The following is a 23615-nucleotide window of genomic DNA, read 5'->3' on the forward strand; positions in this document are numbered from 1 at the left end:
AAAGTGTTAATATTAGTTCTACATATATGCAAAATGACTGGCATATAGTATTCATTTTGAAAAGGTGTTAATTTTGTTCCATTCACCTAGTAAATGCTACTGGAAATATATACACAGTTGACTGTTGAACAACGTGGGTTTGTACTGTGCGGGCCCACTTATACACAGGTTTTTCAATACAGTAAAGGGATTTTCTCTTCCTTATGATGGTTTTCTTAACATTTTTTCTTCATCTTACTTTACTGTAAGAATATAGTATATGATACATGCAAAATATATGTTAATTGACAGTTTATGTTATTGCTAAGGCTTCCAGACAACAGTAGATTATTAGTAAAGTTTTGGGAGATTCAAAAGTCATATATGCCAAGTACACCAGACAGAAAAAGTCAAGAACCATATGCTTTCACTCATTTGTGGGATGTAAAACAGAAAGCAACAAATGAACACACAAAAACAAACAAACAAAAACTCAGACACAGACAACAGTATGGTGGTTACCAAAGGGAAGGGAAAATACAGGGCAAAGGGGGTCAAAAATAAAGTGACATAAGATTTGATTTTGGTGGGCACACAATAGTATATACAGGTGATGTATCACAGAATTGTACACTTGAAACCTATATAATCTTATTAATAATGTTACCCCAATAAATGGGAATTAAAAAAAGAAAAAAGTTATATGCAAATTTGAATGGCATGGGGGGGTGGGAGACAGTGCCCCTAACCTCCATTTTGTTCAAGGGTCAGTTGTGTGTCCGTGTGTGTGCATGTACACAATTTGTTTACTTGTTTATTTACTTTACTCGTTGTTTCAAAATCTTCCATTGGCCCTTCATCTTAATTCAAAGTACAAGTTGAAGTTCTTTAAAGGCCTACATTTTTCATCTTATGTTGTATTGCTGTCCCCTTTGCTCACACTATTCCAGCGAACACACCAAGCACTCTAGTAGTCTTTCAATTCGCTGTTCTCTCTACTGCCAGGTACTTAACTAATTCCATTACTTCTGTTCGAGTCCTTGCTTCATTGTTGCCCCCATTAAAATTACCAACCCAATTCCTAATCACCCTTATACTGCTCTATTTTTTCCATAGCACTTACCATCTGCTAATTTCATACATATATATATATATATATACACACAAAAAAAATTTTACTTATTTATCTCCCTTCTAGTTAAACTATAAGTTCTTCAAAAGTGTGTATTTTTTATATTCGTTTTGCTTGTTATATGTTCCAAGAGACTAAAACTGCCTGTCACATGGTAGACATGCTATAAATATCCGATGACTAAATTAATCAATCAAATTAATTAATTTATTCATTAATTAAAATGGGTTTTTAAAATGTTTTTCTTAGTCTTAACTCTAGATAGATTTCACATTATTTTCTGGATTGTGGAGGCTCCCACATTATTGATCTGTTATTGTATTTTTACTTTTTGTTATTGTGAGGCAGTCATATATTCAGACCACATTTTTAAAACCTGCAATTACTGATGCACTCTAGACTTGCATCGTTACAGAACAGTGACTGGGATCTATATTCAGGGACTCGTGCCTCTGAATAAACCGTGGGTACATACAAACTCCATTGTCTTCCTACCTGGCCTAGTTCACTGATGTACCCTTGCAGTTCTTTTTAACATAATGAATCTCTGAGAAACAGGTAGAGATGAGCCCGGTTTACCAATTCCAACTTTCTAGAAGCTTCCAGCTAAGATCACTTTCACTAACAATTGTTCACAAGCCAAGGCTCTTCCTTCATTACCTTGATATGATTCTGAGAGATCCTTTCCTGTTCAGTCCCATGACCCAAACTAAAATAGTGCTGAAGTCCTTGTTTAAAAAAAAAAATCAAAGCTAGAATTTCTGGGTAGCCTATCTGTGATTGTATATGGAAGTCTGGGTTCTGACTATATTTCAGGTAAAGAGATTTATCAGGATTTTGTACATGCCACTGAATTTTTTTGCACTGTGACATAATCTGATCACTCTCACTACCATGCAAACAACATGCTACAGGTAACAGAGTCTAGTTAGGTCATTGACAAGAAATGATGCTGTCAACTCACAACAGGGCAGTGTTCAGATTTGGATGTATTCTAAAGGTCAAGAAAATAGAATTTCCTGATAGATAGAGGGCTATGAGAGGATGACAGGCTTCAAGAGTAATTCCAAAGTTCTTGGCCTGAGTGTTAGACATTAACTGAGATAATAATAATATCAGAGGTTATAACAGGTCTTTTGTTTGTTTGTTTTTTGTTGGGGCAAGGGTTGGGTAGGGTAGGAGGAAAGGAAGACCTGGAGTTCAGTTTTGGATACCTTAAATTTGAAAATTTTAATAGGCATCCAGGTGGCAACATTGAAGCAGTTGGTAGCCAAGTTAAGGAAGTAAAGACTGTCCTTGGAGTCTAATGCCATTTAAAGTTTTTAAAGCTTAAAATGGCACTGAGATTTTAGGGAAACTTTTAAATTAAAGAGGGAGGAATAATCAATTGTGTTAAATACTGCTAATATGTTCAGTACTTAATAAGAGGTAACCATGGGAATTATCAAAACAGAAGCTAATATGAAGAGCAATTTGGGGGGAATGGTGGGACAAAAGCATGAATGAGAGAACATTCAGAGACTGAATAAAGATACCACAGCAAAAGTGAGCAAAGAAATTGTGTGGGCGGAAGGGAAAAAACATTAAAAAAAAGAAATTTCGTTTGTTTTTTAAAACTGGAAAAATAACAGCAATGATAAAGCTAAAATATGTCACAAAACCATATACTTTTGGAATGAATTCAAGTAAGGCCAAAAGCAATCTAAAAGCAGAAGACAGTGGACACAGCACTCCCTTTTTAGGACTCTGTCCTTCCCCCAAAATAGAATGCTGGAGAGGAAAGCTGGTCATTTGGACTCTAACAGTCAGGTCCCAAGTGAATTACTACTCTGCTCTTTCTTCACCCTTGAGCGTCCGTCTAGCCAATTCCCACAAAGCACCTATAGCTCACTTCTCTGACCTTGGTCAAGTTACTTAACCTCACTGTGTCTCGGGTTTCTCATTTGTATAAAAGAGATAATACGTCACAGTACTGTTGCAAAAGCGAAAGGACATAACAGGTATTAAGCATATTCATGGCATTCAGTAAATGTCAATTCTTTTCACTCTGTGCGCCGCCCCCCCTCCCCCAACGCCTCTTGTTCCTTCCCCAAGACACTGGCCCATCTTTTTAGTGCTTCTAACAGGCTTAAGACTGGCTCTTTGGGTAGGACAATTCTTCCTCGTTCAGAACTGTTCCATGTGCTAGAGGATGTTTAGCATTTCTGACCTGTCTTTTAAAAGCTATGGAATCTCACATTTCTTGTGCTATCAAAAACTACCTTCCATACACATTTCAAAATTTTCAGAAGTGTTCAAAAATTCTTTAACTGATATACTTCTTAAAAAATGACAGATAAAAGGTACACAAATGAAATAGTTAATTAAACATAATATATAAAGCACTAGGTGATTATTTCTAAATAGATCTTAGAACCTCAATGTTGGAAGGTATATCTTGCTAATCAATCTATATATCAATTCATAAAGCTAATTATTAGATGTTAGAGCCAGACAGCCTAGGTTAAAATCCCAGCTCCTACTGGCTGTTAACAGTGGGCAAGTTGCCTAACCTCCCTGTGGCTCAGTTTCCTCATCTGTAAAGCAGGACTAATAATGATACCTGCTTCATAGAATAGTTGTGAGGATTAAGCATTTACAGCAATACCTAACATAGAGTATGCACTACAAATGTTTGCCAGTAACATTATTATAATACTTAGTGCAGTGAGGGAACAGAATAGTGACACAAAAATGTTAAGGTATAATTGTGACAGAAGTTATATGGTAAAGGTGAACAGTGCTATACAAGACGATAACGGGATTAAGATGGTCAGAAAGGTTCCTAGAGAAAGTGGTAAGTTGAGAACTGAAGGATAAGAGACTTACTAACCAGGTAAAAAAAGTTTTCAGGAAGGAAACTAATCATGCATTCAGTAAACATTTATTGAGTGCCTTCTATATGTACTAGGTATTACTCTGGGCCCTATGAATGAGAGGGTCAGTAGTATACATGTGGGTTCTGATTTTAGACAGAGCAGTTGATAAAAACTTATCTAGTGGGATGACTTTATAGAGACTGAAGTACAGCAGCAAGCAAGTTAAGTGGCTACAGCAAAAACGTATCAGGCAGCAAGTCCAAGAGCCTGTGGTAAAACACACCTTGTGCAATAGACATTAACTGGTTACACCGCTAATCTACTTAAACCTTGTCTCTTCTAGTTTGGTTTTAGGAGATTATAACTTTTTCTAAAGCACCTAAAGAAATGCCCGGTTTAGCTTTGCTCAGTCCTGATACAGCAAAAGAGAAGGGAGAGGGTTGCATTCAAAGATAAAACTGGGTAAGGGTCAGGTCAGATTCAGAAGATCTTGAGTGTAAGGTTATAGTTCAGATTTGACTTAGAAGTTAATTAGGAATTATTGAAGGTATTTTAGAAGGCACTAGATCTTACTCAAGTAACATTTCAAGGAGAAATTTTGACAATTACTGAAAGGATATTTTAAGAAGTATAATATCAAATACAACTTTGATTTATAACCTGTTACAGAGTATGAAAGATATGAACTTTAATTTTTTAAGTATCACATTTTCCCTACTTTTTTCTAAAACAAAAAAAATGAATATAATTTTCTTTACAAATATACCTAAGATCAACAGAAACAACAAAATGTAAAAATTTTTCTATATTCAAATACATTAGTGTCTTCCCAGATTGATGAAGTTGTTCTTATATCAACATGTGATGCTTGCTTTCTTTCTTTAGCATGGTTAAGTAAATGAGATGGACGTCTCGTTGATCCTGAATAAGGTACACAGAAAGCATATTCCTCAACCATGTTTACTAAGAAGTGGCAAAAGAAAAGTCTACATAGTGTTATCTGTGCAATAATGTGTTAATTCAAAAATACTTTTTAGATGACAATTCAATTTTGTCATATCTACTGCTTAGTGGTATTTATTGAATAGAATCAAAAGAGCAAGCTGGTGGGATTTTGTTGTTGGGACTGAAACATCAAGTAACACTTGATGGGACTGTAACACTTCTAACATAAAGGTATTTGTCTAACCTACAGAGAATGAAACATAAAAGAGTAATGAAGGAGCTAATGAAGGGGCTTTAGCTGCCAATCAATAAAATGATACGGTTTAACCATATCTATCTAAAGTTCTTTTCTAGCTCTAGAATTGTACAATTATTGCATGTGATTATAAAGGGTATAAGAAAGTGACAAAAAATAACATTTAATGAAGGTGCATTTTTTTACCTTTATATCCCTAACTTCTTATAGTGAACCTGGCGATAGTAAGTTCTGAATATTTGATTAATGAATAAATAACTTGATTATAAAAGTAGACACAATCTAAGAAAGCAATTTACACATTTAGAGTATAAACATACAATGTATTTCTCTAGCAGAACCAACATATAGTAGAGTACAATGACTGACAGTAACAGGAATTACAATGAGGACCCTGAGGCATTAAAAAAAGTTTTTAAAAATGTGCCCAATTTCGTTTTATACGAAATCAGGAAAATGAGATAATGTTTTATGCTAATCACTGAGGGTGCTTAAATTATCCCTTAACACGGATAACATTAAATTTTCTGGAAGTTTCATTTATACTGAATAGCTCATTTGCTCTGCTATGTTTAATGAAGAGATGTTAAAACCCAATTCTCTCCAATAATTGCAAGACAATATAAACTGAGTTAAACAAGCAAATCCTTAACTTTATCTAGTTAGTGTTCACCCTAGATAAAATATTAGCCAATTAAGCTAAAGATTCAACCCCAATTATATACAAATACAATAATACATTTTATTTCATTCATTAATTATATGTACTGATATCTTCTTCAAAGGCAATCAGATTACATTATACATCTTATGTCATTCCCCCTGCTCTAAGCTCCTTGATGACTTCCCGACATAAGAATAAAATGCAAACTCTTTAGCATGTCCTGTATGTTCTACACCTGGCTCCTGCCTGCTTCTCCGACCATTTCTTCAAATGCTCTCCTCCCTGATTATCCTACTTCAGTCACACTGCCCTTCTTAGTGTTTCTAAAAAACCTTCAGTCTTGTTCTGGCCTCAAGGCCTTTACACTTTCTCCTCTCTTTGCCTGGAAACCTCTACCTACGGATATTCGTAAATCTCAACCCCTCAGTACATCATCCAGATCTCCCTTTGAATGTCACTTTACAAAAGCTTTCCCTAAAGGTCTTACTGAAAACAGTATCACTCTGCCCTTGTCTCTTCAATCCCTTACCTGCTTAATTTTCTTCTTAGCATCTAGGCTACCTAAAAAATATATGTGTTATTTGGTTAATATTTATTGCTTATTTCCCCTCTAGAATGCCAGCACTGTGAGAGTATGGTCTTTACTTGTACCCCAGAACCCAGGTTCTGGAACAGAGTTTATCAAATATTTAGGATCCCATATACAATGGTTGAGTAAATGAATACATAAACGAATGCAGATTTTCAAGATATATGTTTAAAAAAGTGCCTAATAGTAGACTTGGCAAGCAACCATTTGTATTTTCTGACGATAACATACCTATTTGTATACGCATGGGCTCTCTTGGGGAGAGAACACAGAAACTGACAAAGCAGTTGTGTTGTGATGAGGAAATATGAAGGACTAGGTGACAGGCAGGCTTACTTTCTACTTTATATCCTTTTGAACTGCTTGAATTTTAAAGTCTGGGTATTTTTAATTCCAAAAACAAAACAAGAAACTATTTAATTTACCTTAAACACAACTATCATTTAATAACAAGTTGTATTTACGAAATATTTTCTATTGAGTTTTTACTCTACCAACAGACGTGTCAAGCACTTTATATGCTTCTCACCTAATCCCTACAATATTCCTATGATATAGGTACATTATTATCATTCCTATTTTATAGAGGAAGAAACTAGTACAGAGAGACTAAGTTAACTGGATAATGTCACACTATTGGAAGCACAAGACATGGGATTTGAACTTAGACTAAATCTAAGACTCAAGCAATTAATTGCCCTTCTTCCTGATACAAATACATGATCCTCTGAAATTTTCTTACAGGAGTTAAAAATATGTATTTGCCCACTTTTGATAGAAACCTCAGGACCTAGTAAAAGAGCTCTTGAATAAATGTTGAAATAAAACAAAGCCTATGATTTCTCTGAGCTTGTTGGATATCAGTTTCTATTCTCACCAACTATTAATTGCGAACCCTTGGATTTAGATCTATACAGTAACAATCAGTAATCAGAAACAATTATGATTATCATTTGAAGACATTCTATATGTCAGGCATTATGGTAAACATTTGACATTCATCATCTCATTCAATCCTTGCAACAATCATATAAGGTAGATTCTACCACTGTCTCCATTTTACAAAAACTAGAGACCTCACTTTAGAGTACGTAATTTTGCCAAGATGACATGGCCAGTAAGTGACGAGTCAGAACGTGGACTCGGATCCAAATCCAATGACCATGTTCTTAGCAACTACGCTCTACGAGAATCAGAACAGAATGCATTCAGGCAATGAAAAAGAAATGTTGCACAAATCATCTTAAATGCGGAGTAATAGAGTTCTATAAATTACTTCTTAAAAACCTCAAACCTGAATTAGATTCATATTCAACAAACAGTTTTTAGGACCAGAAACTAACTATTCACACTGGCACTTACTGTCTCTAGGCAACTTAAACCTTTTTTCGGAAATAACTTCAGTGTTGGAGCCACTGCTTCTACTTACAACCATCAGGGAACAGAAATTTCAAATGCAGGGAAGTGCAACACTGATCTGGGCTATTTTTCCCTTCTTGTTTTTTATAAAGTTGACAGCATAAAAGTCATTTCATGTGCACCTTAATTGATTCAGAATATATTTATAGTGAGACAACAGGCACTTTTAAAATAAACATTTTATGTCCTCCTCAACACTTGCTCAGCAACAGAAGAGAGATTAATTACTAGAGTTAAAGGCAGATAATCTTTGTACTGAAACACTTCTTAAAAAGTAACAGAAACTTAGTAACAGGCCCTTTCTAATCTTTGAATCTTACATTCTCCAGAACCAAAGCTCAATATATATTCTCCAAAATTCAACGTGGTGGCTGAACGTGGTGGAATAACACTATCAACTATAATCTGTAGAACGTTTAACACATTCTACCTGATTGTTAAGTTAACCCAAACTACATATTACACAAAAAATTTTTCAGTTCTGATCAAAACTCTCCTCAAAAACAGCAGTCAGTCTTGACCTGTCTGTAACTGAGTGCCTAGAGTCTTGGCAAAAACTAAGAAAAGAAAATAGGAGAACTGATTCTCAGTGCTTCAGGTCCCTTGCCAAGAATATCTCATCTCCTCGTTAGGCAGTGCTGGCAGATCTTACAATGATGCTCCGGACTCCCGGCAGGGTCCGGACTGACTCTTGCCAGACTAACCGCAGAACCACGCCGGGCAAAAAATTTATAAGTTAATGAACCAAGGTTTCTCATTTGACAGTTAATCTCAGTTACATTTACATCTGTGCCTGCAACAAAACACTGAATTTGGCGTCCGGAACTAAGTTTACATTGTAAAGCACTGGACATAAAGTGCTCTGCTGAAGACTGGGAAAGAAGCCATCAGGATGCCCTTTAAAACTTCGACTTCCTCGGAATTTAAGGCAGGAGATCACTGCCCTTCCTGCCGAGCGATTGTGGACTTCGGATCAGACAAAGCCATGCTTTTAGTGGGTTCTCAAGTCCCTTCTTCCTTTAGCTTTTTCCCTAAGGACCCTAACCACCCGCATCGCCCTCCAGCCCCCCTCCCCCTCGCCCCTTCACGCTTCCATGTTTGTTAACAAGCCCACCTGGTCTTTTACGCTCCAGACGGCAGGGCCCCTCCGCTTCCAGCTAAACAGGTCATCCAAATGGGCGTCCAGAGACCTGACTTTTCTCCAAGAATACCTTTCCCTCACTTCAGGCCCAGGGTAGGATACCGCGACTCTTCATTAGGTTGCCAGCCTCCCGGCGACTCAAACTCAGCCAAAAGATTCAAACCTAAGCCAGCTTCCTCACCGCCTCGTTTCATTGGCTGCCGCCCTTATTACGCCATCACGCCGGACGTTGCTGCAGCGCGCTGCAGTTTGGTTCCTTGAGTCCCGTCCGCGCAGCTCAGCGGAAGGCGCCCGGCTCCGCGTCTCCGTGGCAACGCGCGAGGCTATTTCCGGAGGCGGTGGCCGCGGTGGGCGGGGCTAGGCCCGAGGTGCAGGTGGGAGTCAGCCACCTGGGATTATCAGCAGCCTTCAGACGTGCGGTCTCAGGGCTGGTCCCAGGGTGCTGGGTGTGAGTGAGACTGGTGTGCGCAGGGGTTGGTGTGGGCCCTCCGCTAGTGGGAGAGGCGGAGCCTGTAGTGTGTGGATTAAGGGGTTTTGGGTGTTTATTTTCTCCATTGACTAGGAAGGCCTCCAAAGGCACAGGTCCCAAGGTCCGGAAGGTGTAGGGGGCCTGTTCCTTCCTGCCGCTTTCACTTGGACCGAACCGGATCAATAAGCCTCAGTTAATTGAAAGTCCAGGGCTTTTGGTTTGAGGCCCTAGGCTTCATCTGTCAGGACTCCAAGGCCTACTTCCTTTGGTGCTGACTGTAAAACTGGTGTTTGGCTGCTTTTTACGTTTCTAAGTATGGCATTACAAAATAAAACTTATTTAAATTTATTAGTCTAGTTTATTATTGGATGTAGTGGAGTTTTTTTTAAATACTAGGTTTTAGATATTGTTTCAGAATCTACACTTAAAAAATACCTGGAAAAAAGGGAACTGTTTGCTACGATAACTTTGTTAGAAAATTTTAATGGTATGATCTTAGTATACAGAATGGGGTAAAAGTAGGCTTACAGTCGTGAGTACATGAAACTGTTTATTCTTATATTTTTATTAGTTACTTCATTTCCATATGAACAACCATAAATCTCCTTTTGCTCCACCTTGTATTACCATTATTGCATCCATTTATTTAATAATTATTGATTGTAGATTTTAGGGACATAATAGCACACAATTATGTCAATATCCCTGCCCTCTTGGAGCTTATATTCTGGTGATTCAATATCCCCATATGTGTATAAGATAGCACAACACCAGTGCAGAGTAATGTAAATGAAATAATGTCTGGAAAGCCCCCATAAATTGGACATTTATTTACTGTGGAAGAAAATCAGAAGCACTGTGTACTGAGTATGATGCATGTTGTATGATTGTTTTCAAACATAGGATAGAGCATCAATAAAGCTATTAATTACTGGCTGTATTACATATATCTTAACAAATGCAAAAGTTTTTTGTGTGATACTGGGTTTAATAAAACAGACGACTTTATTTCAGCTACGCACTCACTCTATAATACTTTACCTTTGTATGTCCCAGTCATTTTATTAACTTTACGTGTTATGTCATTTAATCCTTAAAAGAGCCCATGACTGTTTATTTGACTGAATTGAAACTGAAGTTTTCAAAAAATCCCTAAAAGAAAATATTTTTTTAAATGTACAAACCAGCTAATTCAGAATTGAGTAATATGTTTCTGAAATACATCACAGATCAAGGTATATTAAGATGCTACTCTAATCCAGTTTGAAAAAAAGACATGTTTTACTAATTTCTTGTAAAATTGCATTGATCATTGGTGACAAAGAAATCTTAAATTCATTGTTTTTGACACTGACATTGTATAAGTCTTACCAGTCTAACAGGTGTTCCACACCTAAGTATTGGTTTTACATGAACTTTAAATTCTGCCTTACGCTTGCCTTAAGCAGTGTCCAGATGAGTTCCATACTTTTAAGGAATGTATATTTAGTTAAAGCAGAGAAATTTTAATGTTATAATGAATATCATTTCTGTGCCAGCTCTCTTTAGTTTGGTGAGACATTAGAGAATGTAACAGAATGGATAAGAAATGGGCGTATTTTGTATGGAAATGAAGGAAAAAGAACTAAAACTTTAGACGCAGAGTGCTAAGGGGACAAAAACTCTCACCTTTTAAAGAAAATTGGTGTATAACTAACTTCTGTGTTATTTAGAACACAAATTTAACATAGGTTCATAGTAAACTGGCTAGAGTGGAGATCAAGATAAAATGTAAAGTGAGATTCAAAGTTGCATCAGACATTTAAAACACAAAACTTAAACTTGGCAATGGTAGGGTCTTATTTACTACCCTTCCTCTTCCTCTCTCGGGAAGGAAAAGCATTTGGAAACCCCAGTGCCTACGGGACCCTTTTGCAGCTGGGGGCTGGAAGCAGCGGAACGAAAGGCAGACGTTCCTCGGTTGCTGGGCCGGACGTAGACCCAGTCTGTCCGTCCTTTCAAGTTTCCCCCAGGACTGAGATCAAGGCGTACGGCAAATTCAGGCTGTCTGGCACCGTAGTGGTCGTCGGTGGCCCGAGTTAGAGGCCAACTGAGCAATCTTCGTGTCTCAGGTGAGGAGACGCTGGCTGAGTCCCGGGAGCTCTCTTGGAGCTCACCCCACGCCTTAAGGGGGAACTTCCAGAGGTCGCTGAATGCTCCCGAAGCTAAGGAAACACGCCCCTGCTCCCGCCTGTTCTGTTTCCCACTCCTCCACACCTTTGCATCCTGAGTTCAGAAGTTTCTAAGCGGTTTTAACTCGTCAGAGTATACTTCTTAGGTCAAAGGATGTATTTTTCCTTTTCCTTTAGAACTTTCACGTTAACTGCGTTGCGGTGCCTGCCTCCAGGTTAGGTTTTTGGCCTTAGGAATTGATTTTTCTAAGTTTTATCTGCGGGGAAAACTGACTTCAACGATGGTAATTGGAAGAACCATTGAGAAAGTAGTTTTCAAAGGTATGACCCCTTTTTGTCTTTCCCCCATTAAAAGAGTGACCTACCTGATTCCGTGGTCTCAGCAGTTTAAACTGAACTTTGTTGGCAGAGAAAAGTTAGACGACTTATTTAAGAAACCAAAGAGTTGACTCTAAAAAGGTTAGGTTTCCTGACTCCCTGCTTCCTTCCTGTGACCAGAGGGTACATAAATTGACCTTACATCATTTAGGGTGTAAGGTCACCCTAAATAACCCTGGTTTTGGGTTATCTGGTGGGAGACTGGGCTGCCAGGGACAGGGAAGGGACTCCTTTTGGAGCTTGCCTGCTTGCAAGGTATTCAAGGAAACATGCAAAGAGGAAAATTTTTGTGGTTCTTACTCCATGTTAATAGCCAATTAGTGCATAAGAAGATCTTCAAGCTTTGTTACTTGAACATAGTCGAGGAAATACACAGAAATTGATTACAAAAGGAATGAATTAAATGCTGGTGAAGGCGGCGTTTTTTGTTTTGTTTTGTTTTTTCCTATTCTACTTGCTATGTGGTTCTGATTCCTGTATTGGAATTGATTTTATGGCTTGTTCTTTAAAAACCTATCAAAATCTGGATAATTTAGGTTGTTTAAATACTGCAGATTGCACTGTTTTGACCTGTACATTGCATGTCCTCTCTTGGGTACCCCATAGTACACTGTATTTTCATTTTTCCAAGTGGGGTAGGACCAATGGACCAAACAATGAGATATTAGCTCCTAAAAAAAGGAATAATTTATGAAGTAGTACAAAATACAGTCAATGTAATTAAAACCATTCAATCACAAAAATGTATTAAATAGAGGCCATGAACTCTATGTTTATAGCATAGGTGATAACATTGCAGGCTCTGGGGTTAGAATGCTGAAGTTACAGTTCTGGCATTCAAGCTATGTGATTTTTTTGCACAGTGTTGGTTTTCCTCATCTTTAAAATGGGCATAACAGTTCCTACCTCTAAGAGTTGTGAGGATTGAATGAGTTTGTACATGTGATACTGCCCTGGTTGGTGTGTCTTGCTTGGAGCATTGTCCCATAACCAGAAGGTTGCAGGTTTGATTCCTCCTCAGGGCACATGTCTGGGTTGCGGGTTTGATCCCCAGTCCTGGTGCATATGACCCCTGGTCCCGAAGCATAAGGGAGGCAACAGGTCAATGTTTCTCACACAGATGTATCTCTCACTCCTTTTCTCTCTCTCTAAAAGCAAGAGGAAAAAATTTCCTAGGGTAAGGATAAGCCAAAAATAAAAGAATTGTAAGTGGTAGTTACACTCAATAAATGTTAGCTTTTATTTTGAAAAATGTTAGAAATACTAAGTTGAAGGGTACTTGAGTTTACTTTGTATGTGCCTTTTGGAAAACAAAGCATGATTATTCATTTGGCTAATTTGTCACTACTGAACAATTGAATTTTACTTAAGCACTCATTTCCAATCTACTTTTTTTTTTGCCATATATTTCCTGAGCCACACTAGGCACTTAACTCTGTGTATTATATGTTTGGTAAAGTTGGCATGTTATCCTCAAGGTAACAACTTGATATTATATTCACATAATATTAAATATATAGAGATAGATATGTTTGTGTTTCTTCTCTAGTCCTTATAGGTGATTTACTCTTCAACATTATTCTTCATTTTCAGTTGAGTGGAGGCATATTTAAGCAGGATTTATGTTTCTTAAGGTATTTTGAGAAAGTGGCTTTTCATAGGATAGGGTCAGTCAGGTGGAATTTCCTATAAAGCAAGCTTTGATAAAAAATGTTAATTCTGTAGAATCTGGAATTTATCCATCTATTTTCTTTTCAGAAAACATTTCCTGAGCACCTGGTGTGCATCTTATATTGTAGCTGTAAGGGTGTGGGTCTTACTCTTAAATGACTCATAATCCATGAGGAAGAAAGAGTAGTGTTAATTTGGCACTTAATGCAGTATGCTGTATCAGAAATGTTGATTGCAACTCATTGGGTAAAAAGCATAATGTTTTCACAAGATCTTCTACTGTATATTTATATTCTTCCTGCATTTTAAAGAGTTACAGATTGCAGAATAAAATGGAGCAGGTATGAAAAAAATGAAGGATGTATCAATTTTTTATTTGCTTGTTTTGGAGGGTCAAGGGACAAACAAAACAAAGGTGGGTATGCAGTGTCAAAGTGTGCTCTGTTGAGTGTTAATAAAGTACAGGTTAAATTGAAAAAATACTTCCTGAAATAGGCCATGGTAAGATGATCTCTTCAGAGAATATTCATGACAAGTTTATAAAATTTTCACCTTTCAGGGACAATGATCATCACCCTTTCTTTTTTGATATACATGCATAGTCATTTTCCAGGGGCACTTTCTTATAAATTGAAGATGAAGATTTAGTATTATGAGAAAAACAAATAGAAGCACTTGAAATGAAAGACCACCTAAACCTAAAATAGTATATTTATAACCCTTCAGTTACCCAGATATCATTTTCAAATAAACAGTTCTGATGCACTGAATCCATTCTTTAGACTCCATTAAAATTAAAAAAGTACATATATTGGGTTGGCCAAAAAATTAGTTTTTTTCATAAGATGGCTCTAATAGTGCTTAGTTGACTTTAACTTCATTCAAAACAATTTTGTTAGACTGTATTGTGACAGCTGTCATATCAGCGTGCATTTGAAAAAAAACACTGTACCAAAATTGATGAGTTTTTATGTAGCCATTTTAATATTGAAGATGGAAGAAAATAAGCAACATATTCAGCATATTATGCTTTATTACCTCAAGAGAGGTAGAAATGCAACTAAAACACACAGAAAAAGATTTGTGAAGTATATGAAGGAGGGGTTGTGACTGATTGAATATGTCAAAGGTGATTTGCAAAGTTTTGTGCTGGAAGTTTCTCGTTGGACAATGCTCCCTGGTCCGGTGGACCAGTTGAAATTGGCAGCAGTCAACTCAAGATATTAATTGAGAACAATCAATATTATATCACATGCGAGATAGCTGACATACTCAAAATATCCAAATCAGTAAAGGCATTGGTGAAAATGAAAAACGTGTCTTTTATTTTTCTGCAGAAAAAATATGGACTTTTTGGCCAACCCAATATTTCAGAAAAATGATGACTAAATAATCTATTTTCACATTTGTGATGGCTAAAAGATTGATGGTCTTAGACCTAATTAGGCCACATTAAAAATTATATTTTTAGATAGTTTCTTGGGTTGTTTTGGGTTCCTTGCTTTTTGCATAAGGAGATTGGTTGCCATCACTTGTTTGAGATGGACAAGTCTTACATTTTTTTGAGTTAAATATTATATATTCACTTTCCTCCAGGTATTATAACATTCTTTTTTAAAAAATCTGACAGTCATGATACTTAAATTTTTTTTCTAGATTTGTTGACCTACAGAATGCTTCGATACCCATGCGTTTACAGAACCTGTACAGAATTCCTTTCATGCTGGTTGGAAGCTGGCATAGTTAACTCAGGTGTCTGGCCAAAAAAGATCCGCACTACAGCAGAAAGACGTGAGGAATACGAAGCCCGGGGTCAGACAGACCAGACTGAAGCTCAGGGAGCTCTCAGATCTCAAGATGGAGATTCTGAAGCTAGGACTAAATTACATGTGCCAGTAATGGTGGACGAAGTGGTTCGTTGTTTGGCACCACAAAAAGGGCAGGTAAGTTGAGTTTTTAAAAATTAATACCTAAATTGAGATATCATTTACTTATTTTAATATTCACAATTTTAAAGTGTGTGACTCAGTGGATTTTTGTATAGTCACAAGACCATGCAGTCGTCGTCACTGTCTAATTTGGGGACATGTGCATCACCCTGATAGGAAACCACATACCCATGAGTATTCACTCTCTATTATCTCCCTTCTTTCTGCTCCTGGTAGCCACCAATTTATTTTTTGTCTCTATGGATTTGCCTAATATGGATGTTTTATGTAAATGGAATTATACCATATGTGGACCTCTGCAGCTCCCTTCTTTTACTTAGCATGTTTTTAAGATTTGTCTATGTTGTAGTATGTATCTCTTCCTTCTTTTTATCCTTGAATCCTATGCATCTCTTCAATTGATAACATTTATTTTTCTTCTTTGTGACTACTGTGAATAATGCCGCTATGCGCATTCTTCTATAAGTTTTTGTGGGGACAGTATAGTTTCCATTGCCTTGGGTATATGTCTAGTAGTGAAATAAGTGGTAACCCTCCGCTTACTTTTTGAAGATATGCCAAACTGTTTTCCAGGGTTGATCGGTTTTGTTATATAACTATTTTAAAAGAAAACTGAATTTTAGTGTATCTTTTTAAGAATTTTAGTATCTTTTCAGGAATTATGGGAGACAAAAGTAAAGATCTGAATTCCTGTTCTCTGTTTTCTTAGACTTTGTGTGAGTGTGAGTGTGTGTGTCCATCTGTGTAGATAGATAGGGAGGGAGGGGAAGTGGGGAAGAGAGAGAGAGATTGAGATTTTAAGGAATTGATTCATGTGATTATAGAGTTTAAGTCCAAAATCTGCGTAGTGGGGTGGCAGACTTGAGACCCAGGTGAGAGTTACAGTTTGAGTGCAAAGGCAGACTCCTGGCAGAATTCTTTTTTGTTCCAGGGAGGTAGTCTTTGTTCTTCCGAGGCATTCCATTAGATTAGATGAGGCCCACCCACATTATGGAGGGTGATCTGCATTACCCAGTCTAACAATTTAAATGTTAATCTCATTTAAAAAAAAATACCTTCACAGAAACATCCAAAATAATGTTTGACCAAATCTCTGGGCACAGTGGCCCAGCCAAGTTGACACATAATATTAATGATCACACCTGTGTTATTTATAGTGTTGCTGGCAGGACTGTAGAAGGTCTGGGATATGAAAATGCTTTAATATCTATAAAGAGATTTTTTTGGAGGCGTCTTCAGGTTAGAGCACATAGTGTTGATCAACTAAGCTCTGAGCTCCGTCTGTTAGGAATGCCGGACTGCAGGATGTTGCTCATGTACGAGCCATCGGTGATGCGACTTCGGTTGCTTCATCGTAAAATGCTCTGTTTACCTTAACTTCAGACTGTATATAACAAAGTCCAATGTTCTTAAATGAGATTATATGTAAAACACCTAGCTCAATGCTCTCATATAGTAGGGACTCCACCTAGCTCAATGCTCTCATATAGTAGCTAGTGTAAATTGAAAAATTAAGTTGGATAAAATTCCAGTTAAATGACTTCATCAAAATGAAATTCTGTTCATTGTCTTTAAAGATTCATAATGCAAGGATGGCATTAATATCCTTATCTAAATGTGTTTTGAAGAAGTATATGTATATATATATATATATATATATAATGTATTTGAGATATATATGAGAAGGGAGGGGCAGTTTATAAAAAAGTAGAACTTTTGATGGCTTGTATTTGACCTCTGGAACTAAATATCAAAACTTGTACAAATTTGGTAAAACCTAGTAGTAAAAAAAAAAATTTTTGCACTGACCCATGAAGTAGAAAAGCAAATAAAAACAAACCCTACCAGGTCTCCTCTAAATCAGTATTGGATCTGCTTTTTCCCCGCCTAAAACAAAGTGGAATAAAATAAGACAATTCTACAAATTGACCTCCCCTGCTGTTTCATTCTGTTGAAGTTCCTGACAAATGCAATGTTTTGACATTTTCATTGTTCTGATTTGAGTTGGGTTTTCTAGTAACTTTTTATAGAAGGTATAATTTTATGAGTGTTATTTCTGAGAACTTTCCTGTGAGGTACCCTTAGAGACAATGTTATTTCTTACCTCTTCTGTTGTCTGGCAGACAGCCTTGCTTACTATCCCTTAATCTTCAGGTAATAAAGAACTGGCAACAGTCCTTGGACAGGAAAGGTCTGCGTTTCTTCCAGAATCCTTTATTTGCTTTTTTTTGAGCCTTTTCCCCAAAAGCATTTCCTTTGCAAACTATGAGTCACACACACACTTGTATCAATCACCCACTTAATCACTGTTTTTCACATCGCCATTGAAGGTGAATTATAAATTAAACTTGATTTTAACAGAAAATTTAAAAAATATCTAAATGTAGCTTTGAGTGAGACCTTGGTCCTCAAATAGTAATTTCTTTTTTAAAAAATATTTAAAAGGTGCTTACCTAAAAATATTGATTTTGGGAATTTCTTCTGCGTCGTAACCAATTTACTATATATTAATTTTGTTTTGCAAGTACAGGCAAAATATTTAGGGGTTTGAATGAAAAGAAATAAAATTTTATCTTATATTCCTCTTTTTTTGAGGTACAGAAGGAATCAAATATTATTCTTTTTCCTTGCCCAGTTTTTATTATTTCACTTTCTGGGTCAATAGCTTTGTAAGAATGTATTACTTTTTCACGAACATTTTTCTTGCTCCTGGAGATGTTTTAACGTAGGCTACCTTGGTGAATTTTTTTTATTCCTAATTTCTGAAAACTAGAGAAAAGTTGCATGCTGCAGCCAAGTTGAGAATGGTGGCAGTGGGAGGATAGAGGGGACGTGGCCTTCGTTTCCATCAGGAGAGCTCATGTAACTTGGTGGCTGGGGGTATCTAAGAGTGGTGAAGTTATGAGGGAGCTAAGGGACGTACGAGGACTAGTCCCAGTAGCTGTGCAGTTTTAGACAAGTGACTTATGATGCTTGTGCCTCAGATATGGTCACTGTGGGGATTAGATAAGTTCCTGAATTTAAATTGCTTAGGATGATATCTTCCAAGTAGCATGTACTCAATAAATATTTGCTGTTATTATTGTGGGGATAGAAGGCCCGAGTTGGTAGCTAATACAAGAAAATTCAAGAGAAGAATGCCAAGAGACAGCAGATGTAGAAATAAAAGTTTTGGCAAAGGTGGAACCAGTGTGTCTGGAACTGAAAACGTACTGCTTTCTCTGCCTGGAACCCTCATCACCATCCTTCGGGTCTTTGCTTGAGTCATTGAATTTTCTTTCGTAGCCCTAATGGTAATTTATAATTACAATTTTTAATGGGATTACTTGTTCAATGGACATCTCTCATAGCAGACTGCCCTCCATGTTTATCTTACTTAAACCATTATGTCTTCACTGTCTTGTACAAGGCCTGCAACATGGTTGGTTTGTAATGATTTTTAAGCAAATATATGTTAGTCAAAGTAAACTGGAGGCACCAGCAACAGGAAAGTCTCTTGGGCACTAAGGTAGCTTCTTCAGCCCAAGACTTTTACATGGTTCCAGCCTCAGTGCGGCGGGCCCAGTCTGATGAAGTAATTAGAGAACCTTGTGAAGGAACCACATACTAGGACTGAGAAAACGAGCTGGCATCTAAGCTGATGCAAAACAGATTATAATAAATATCAGGCCGATGTTGTAAGGTTGGGCTCATTGGTATTCAAAATAAGTATCCAAATAAGTATTTTGATAGTCTAACATTTTATATTTCATAGTTACCAGATTTGCCAAAGTTGTCATGATATCAGATGTGATCATTTTCTTTACAAAAAATTTATTATGCTGTATATAATGGATTTTTTGAAAGATCAGTAGCAGTATTTCACTTGTTTTATGTGAAAGTCTTTATAATCTTTAGTGGAAAGTAAACATAAAAGAGCAAATCCTGAGACTTTGTGTTTGTTTAGATATTGAGGGTTGATTGATCACAGAGGAGTTTAATTTACTGTTTTAACTCAAGCTATTGAAAGAGTTGGGAACTTTTCTACAAGACAGAAACAATGCTATCGCACCTTTAGGGAAATGCATTTATTTTTGAAGAGCTATTAAAATTTCAGATGGAATGAAATGTCTAGATGTAGTGTTTCCTTTCCATTATTATTATTATTTTACTTTTATTAGCATTTATTTTATGCTTAATTTACTCCCAGGCCATAAATTGATTTTTTGTTTTGTCAATGTCTTCTGGGATATCTTTTCCTTGTGCGTCCTCCTCTTCTGGTTTAGGAATAATTTTCTCTTTTTCACTAAGGATAATCTTAATGTGGCAGGGAAAAGTCATGTGTGGTTATTCTGGTGAATTTCAGTGCCACATCTTGTGAACTTTGTTCCCTGGGATGTTCTTAGTGACCAGAAAAGAATCTGCATTTACACACTTAGGTTCAGCATTACTCTATGCATTTTTAAACATGTATAGTAAAAATTCAGACTGTCTCTGGGCCACCGATCCTGTGTCCAGCTCCACTGTTAGGCCTGGGCCCACCTACCAACTCTACCAGTCTAATGACAGAATAGTTACACATTGCTTCAGTAGAGTGACAGTCTTAAGGTACTCCGTGGCCTTTTGGATATGTATACCCTGGTGGCCTGAGCAGTTTCACAAATGTTCATAAAGTGAACATAAAGATTTGAACCTTTTGATTTGCATGATCTTTATGCAGTTTTCTGGTTCAAGTGAATAGCAAGCCATTTTAATGGTCACCTGGGGCTGCTTATGGAAAGAGCTCCTTTCCATTAATTTTTATCAGTTTCTTTGAAGTAGATTTTTATTTCACATTGTATTCTATTTGTTTATTTGAAAATACTGTTTATTTTTTAAATTATGTAGCTAATTAAGTAACCTGTATATTAAAATAATTTATGCAGTGTGGTATTTCCAGTGTTGCACTGGTATATATTTAACATCTAGTCTGAGGGTTGGGGTGTCATGTGGATTTAAAAAAGCAAACACCTTGATTTATTTTATTTGCAGATTTTATAATTTACATGTTGCTGCTATGGCTCATTCAGGCTACTTATTTCCCCTGATGTCACCGAATGTAGCATTAGGAGGACATTTGTGTAGCTGTTGTGAACAGCACTGAATATGACTCTCATGATTGATACCATTAGAAATCAATGAATTATATAATAGTAAAAGGTTTCACCTGACAATTCTGAAAGTTGGAATAGTCTGTAAAGTTTTATTCTTTAGCTCAATTGACATTCTTCAGTTAACACCTATATTTTATGTTTCTCCATTGTGGAAGGTACCATAGTGTACTCGTGAAATACTGTTTTTTTTTTTTTTACTTATTTTTAAGAACATATTTTTCCTCTCTCTAATAAATGATCCATCTCAAATATAAAGCATAAAAATGGTGCTGTATAGCATAAATTTCTTTATATACTTTATTTGTTTTAAAGTCAATTATGGAACAGTGAGTTGCTTTGAAATCAACATCAGTATATGTTTTTTTTTTTCTTTTGCACAGTTTGGATTCACACAGATAATTATAAAATGTAAAGTTTTTTTTCTTGTCAACAGTCTTACTGGAATCTCCACTTAATTTTTAATTGAATAGAAATGGTAACAGAATTTTTATAAATTAAAAGAAGACATATATTAATAAATATATTAATTAAAGGTTCAATACAGCAAGAAGCTATAATCATTATAGATATTTATGCATCTAACGTCAGATCATGAAAATATGGGAAGCAAAAAGTGACAGAAATGAAGGGGGAAATAATGCTGCAACCAGAGTTAAAATGTCAGTACTGCACTCACAGGAGTCTTTAGGACAACCAGACAGAATGGAAGGAAGGATATAGAGGACCTGAAGAACTAGACCTAACAGTTCCACACAGAACACTCTACCTAACAACAATAGCATACATATTTGTCTCAGGTGCACATGAAACATTTCCCAGGATAGAGATATATTAGGCCACAAAATAAGTCTCAATAGATTTTAAGGCTGGATATCATACAGTGTATTTACTCTGACTGTAATGGGATGAAGTTAGAAATCAGTGAAAGAATGAAAATTGGAAAAGTCATGAATTTGTGCATATTATATAATACACTCTTGAGAAACCAATGGATCAAAAAAAATCACAACGGAAATTAGAAAATACTTAAGAGACAAATGAAAACAAACAAAAATAACAAAACTTACGACATCACCAAAGCTGTGCTGAGGGAGAAATTTATAGCTGCAGACACTTATATCGGAAAACAAAAAGAGCCCAAATCAACAACCTAACTTTACTATGTGAAAAAAAAAAGACCTAGCCTGGCTGGTGTAGCTCAGTGGATTGAGCTCGGGCCTGCGAACCACACGATCGCGGTTCGATTCCCAGTCAGGCCACATGCCTGGGTGGCAGGCCAGTTCCCAGCAGGGGACTCACAAGAAGCAACCATACATTGATATTTCTCTCCTTCTCTCCTTTCCTTCCTCACTAAAGACAAATAAATAAAATCTTTAAAAAAAAAAGACCTAGATAAAGAAGAACAAACTAATTCTAACGGTAGCAAAGGGAAAGAAACCATTAAAGAGCAGAGATGAAGGAAATAGAGAATAGAAAAACAATAGAGACAAATGAAACCAAATGGAATGGATCAACAAAGTTGATATTCACGTTTGATGGACTAAGAAAAAAGGAGAGAAGACTCAAATTACTAAACTGAAAATGGGACTGTTACTAGCAGTGCTACAGAAATAGAAAGGATTATATGAGAGTTCTGTGAACTATTGTGTGCCAACAAATTGGATAACCAAGATGAAATGAGCACATTCATCGAAACACAAACCCTCTATCTAAAACACAACTAAGTCAGAGAGAAATAAAAAAATGACTATATCTATAAACTGTTAGGAGATTGAATCAATAATCAAAAATCTTATGACATAAGTCCAGTAAATGAGTGGATAAAACAACTATGGGACATTTACACAATGGAATACTACTTGGCTATAAAGAAGAAGAAAACCTTACCCTTTGCAAGAGTATGGATGGGCCTGGAGAATATTATGCTAAGTGAAATAAGCCAGTCAGAAAAATACAAATACCATATGATTTCACTCATATGGGATCTAATCAACAAACTGAACTAACAGGAAAAATAGAGATAGTCTTATAGATGGAGAGCAGGCTGACAGCTAAGTTGAGGAGAGGGAGGTTGGGAAGTGGAAGGATTGAGCAAAAGGAAAATGGAGTCATGGATATGGATAACAGTGTGGTGATTGTATGGGAGAGAGGGCATAAGGGGACCAAGTGGTAATGGAAAAACTACAATAAAAAAGTTAAAAAAATATAAAATGAATAAAATGTAAATAAAATATAAAATAAGTATTAAATTTAAATTTGTGCTTGTAAATTATGTACATCACATTATATAGTATTAATAAAATATATAATTAAAGTGAAAAAAAACTTATGACAAGGTAAAGTCCTGGACCTGATGGCTTAGCTTCACTGGTGGTCTCTACCAAACATTTAAAGAAGAAAGGATTTTCAGGAACGTGTAGAAAGGACACATGGACAAAACCAAGGGGGATTAGGATCAAGGCTGGGAAGTGGGGATGGCTGTGGTACTTTGATACCAAAGCCAGACAGAGACACTACAAAGACATACTGTAAATATTCACACAAAAGTTTTCAACAAAATACTAGCAAACAATTCACTAATCTATTAAATGGATTATATACCATGACCAAGTGGTATTTATTCTTGAAATGCAAGGATGGTTCGACATGCAAATATTTGATTATTGTAATAAGCAACATCAACAAAATGAGGGGAAAAAACCCATGATCATCTGAATTGAGCAGAAAAAGCATTTGACAGCACTCAATACTCTCTCGTGATAAAAATGCTCGACAGACTGGGAAAAGAAGAAAACTACCTCAACTTAGTAAATCATACAAATCCACAGAGAAAACATTAAACTCAGTGGTGAAAGACCAAAA

The 23615-nt window shown here is 36.4% G+C and overlaps 2 protein-coding genes across 3 annotated transcripts in view; one reads left to right on the forward strand and one right to left on the reverse strand.

Moving 5' to 3' along the window:
• KIF18A (kinesin family member 18A) overlaps positions 1-9170 on the reverse strand; it is a 74330-nt gene extending 65160 nt beyond the window's left edge. Inside the window, exon 1 of the mRNA XM_037040422.1 lies at positions 8957-9170. The gene's annotated coding sequence lies outside the window, so the exon portion shown is untranslated. The remainder of the gene's footprint in view (positions 1-8956) is intronic.
• Positions 9171-9366: 196 nt separating this feature from the next.
• The window catches only part of METTL15 (methyltransferase 15, mitochondrial 12S rRNA N4-cytidine), a 170573-nt gene continuing 156324 nt past the window's right edge, over positions 9367-23615 (forward strand). The window contains exons 1-3 of one of the 2 annotated variants that reach the window (XM_037040424.1): positions 9367-9431; positions 11326-11563; positions 15329-15615. In XM_037040424.1, the coding sequence (XP_036896319.1) occupies positions 15346-15615 (270 nt within the window). In that variant the 5' untranslated portion in view covers positions 9367-9431; positions 11326-11563; positions 15329-15345. Of the gene's footprint in view, positions 9432-11325; positions 11564-11590; positions 11945-15328; positions 15616-23615 lie in introns of those variants that run through there. The other variant, XM_037040423.1, reaches the window with a different exon arrangement.

This window comes from Sturnira hondurensis, unplaced genomic scaffold, assembly GCF_014824575.4.
Source record: "Sturnira hondurensis isolate 20B ecotype Veracruz unplaced genomic scaffold, ASM1482457v3 Scaffold0002638, whole genome shotgun sequence".
NCBI lineage: Eukaryota > Metazoa > Chordata > Mammalia > Chiroptera > Phyllostomidae > Sturnira > Sturnira hondurensis.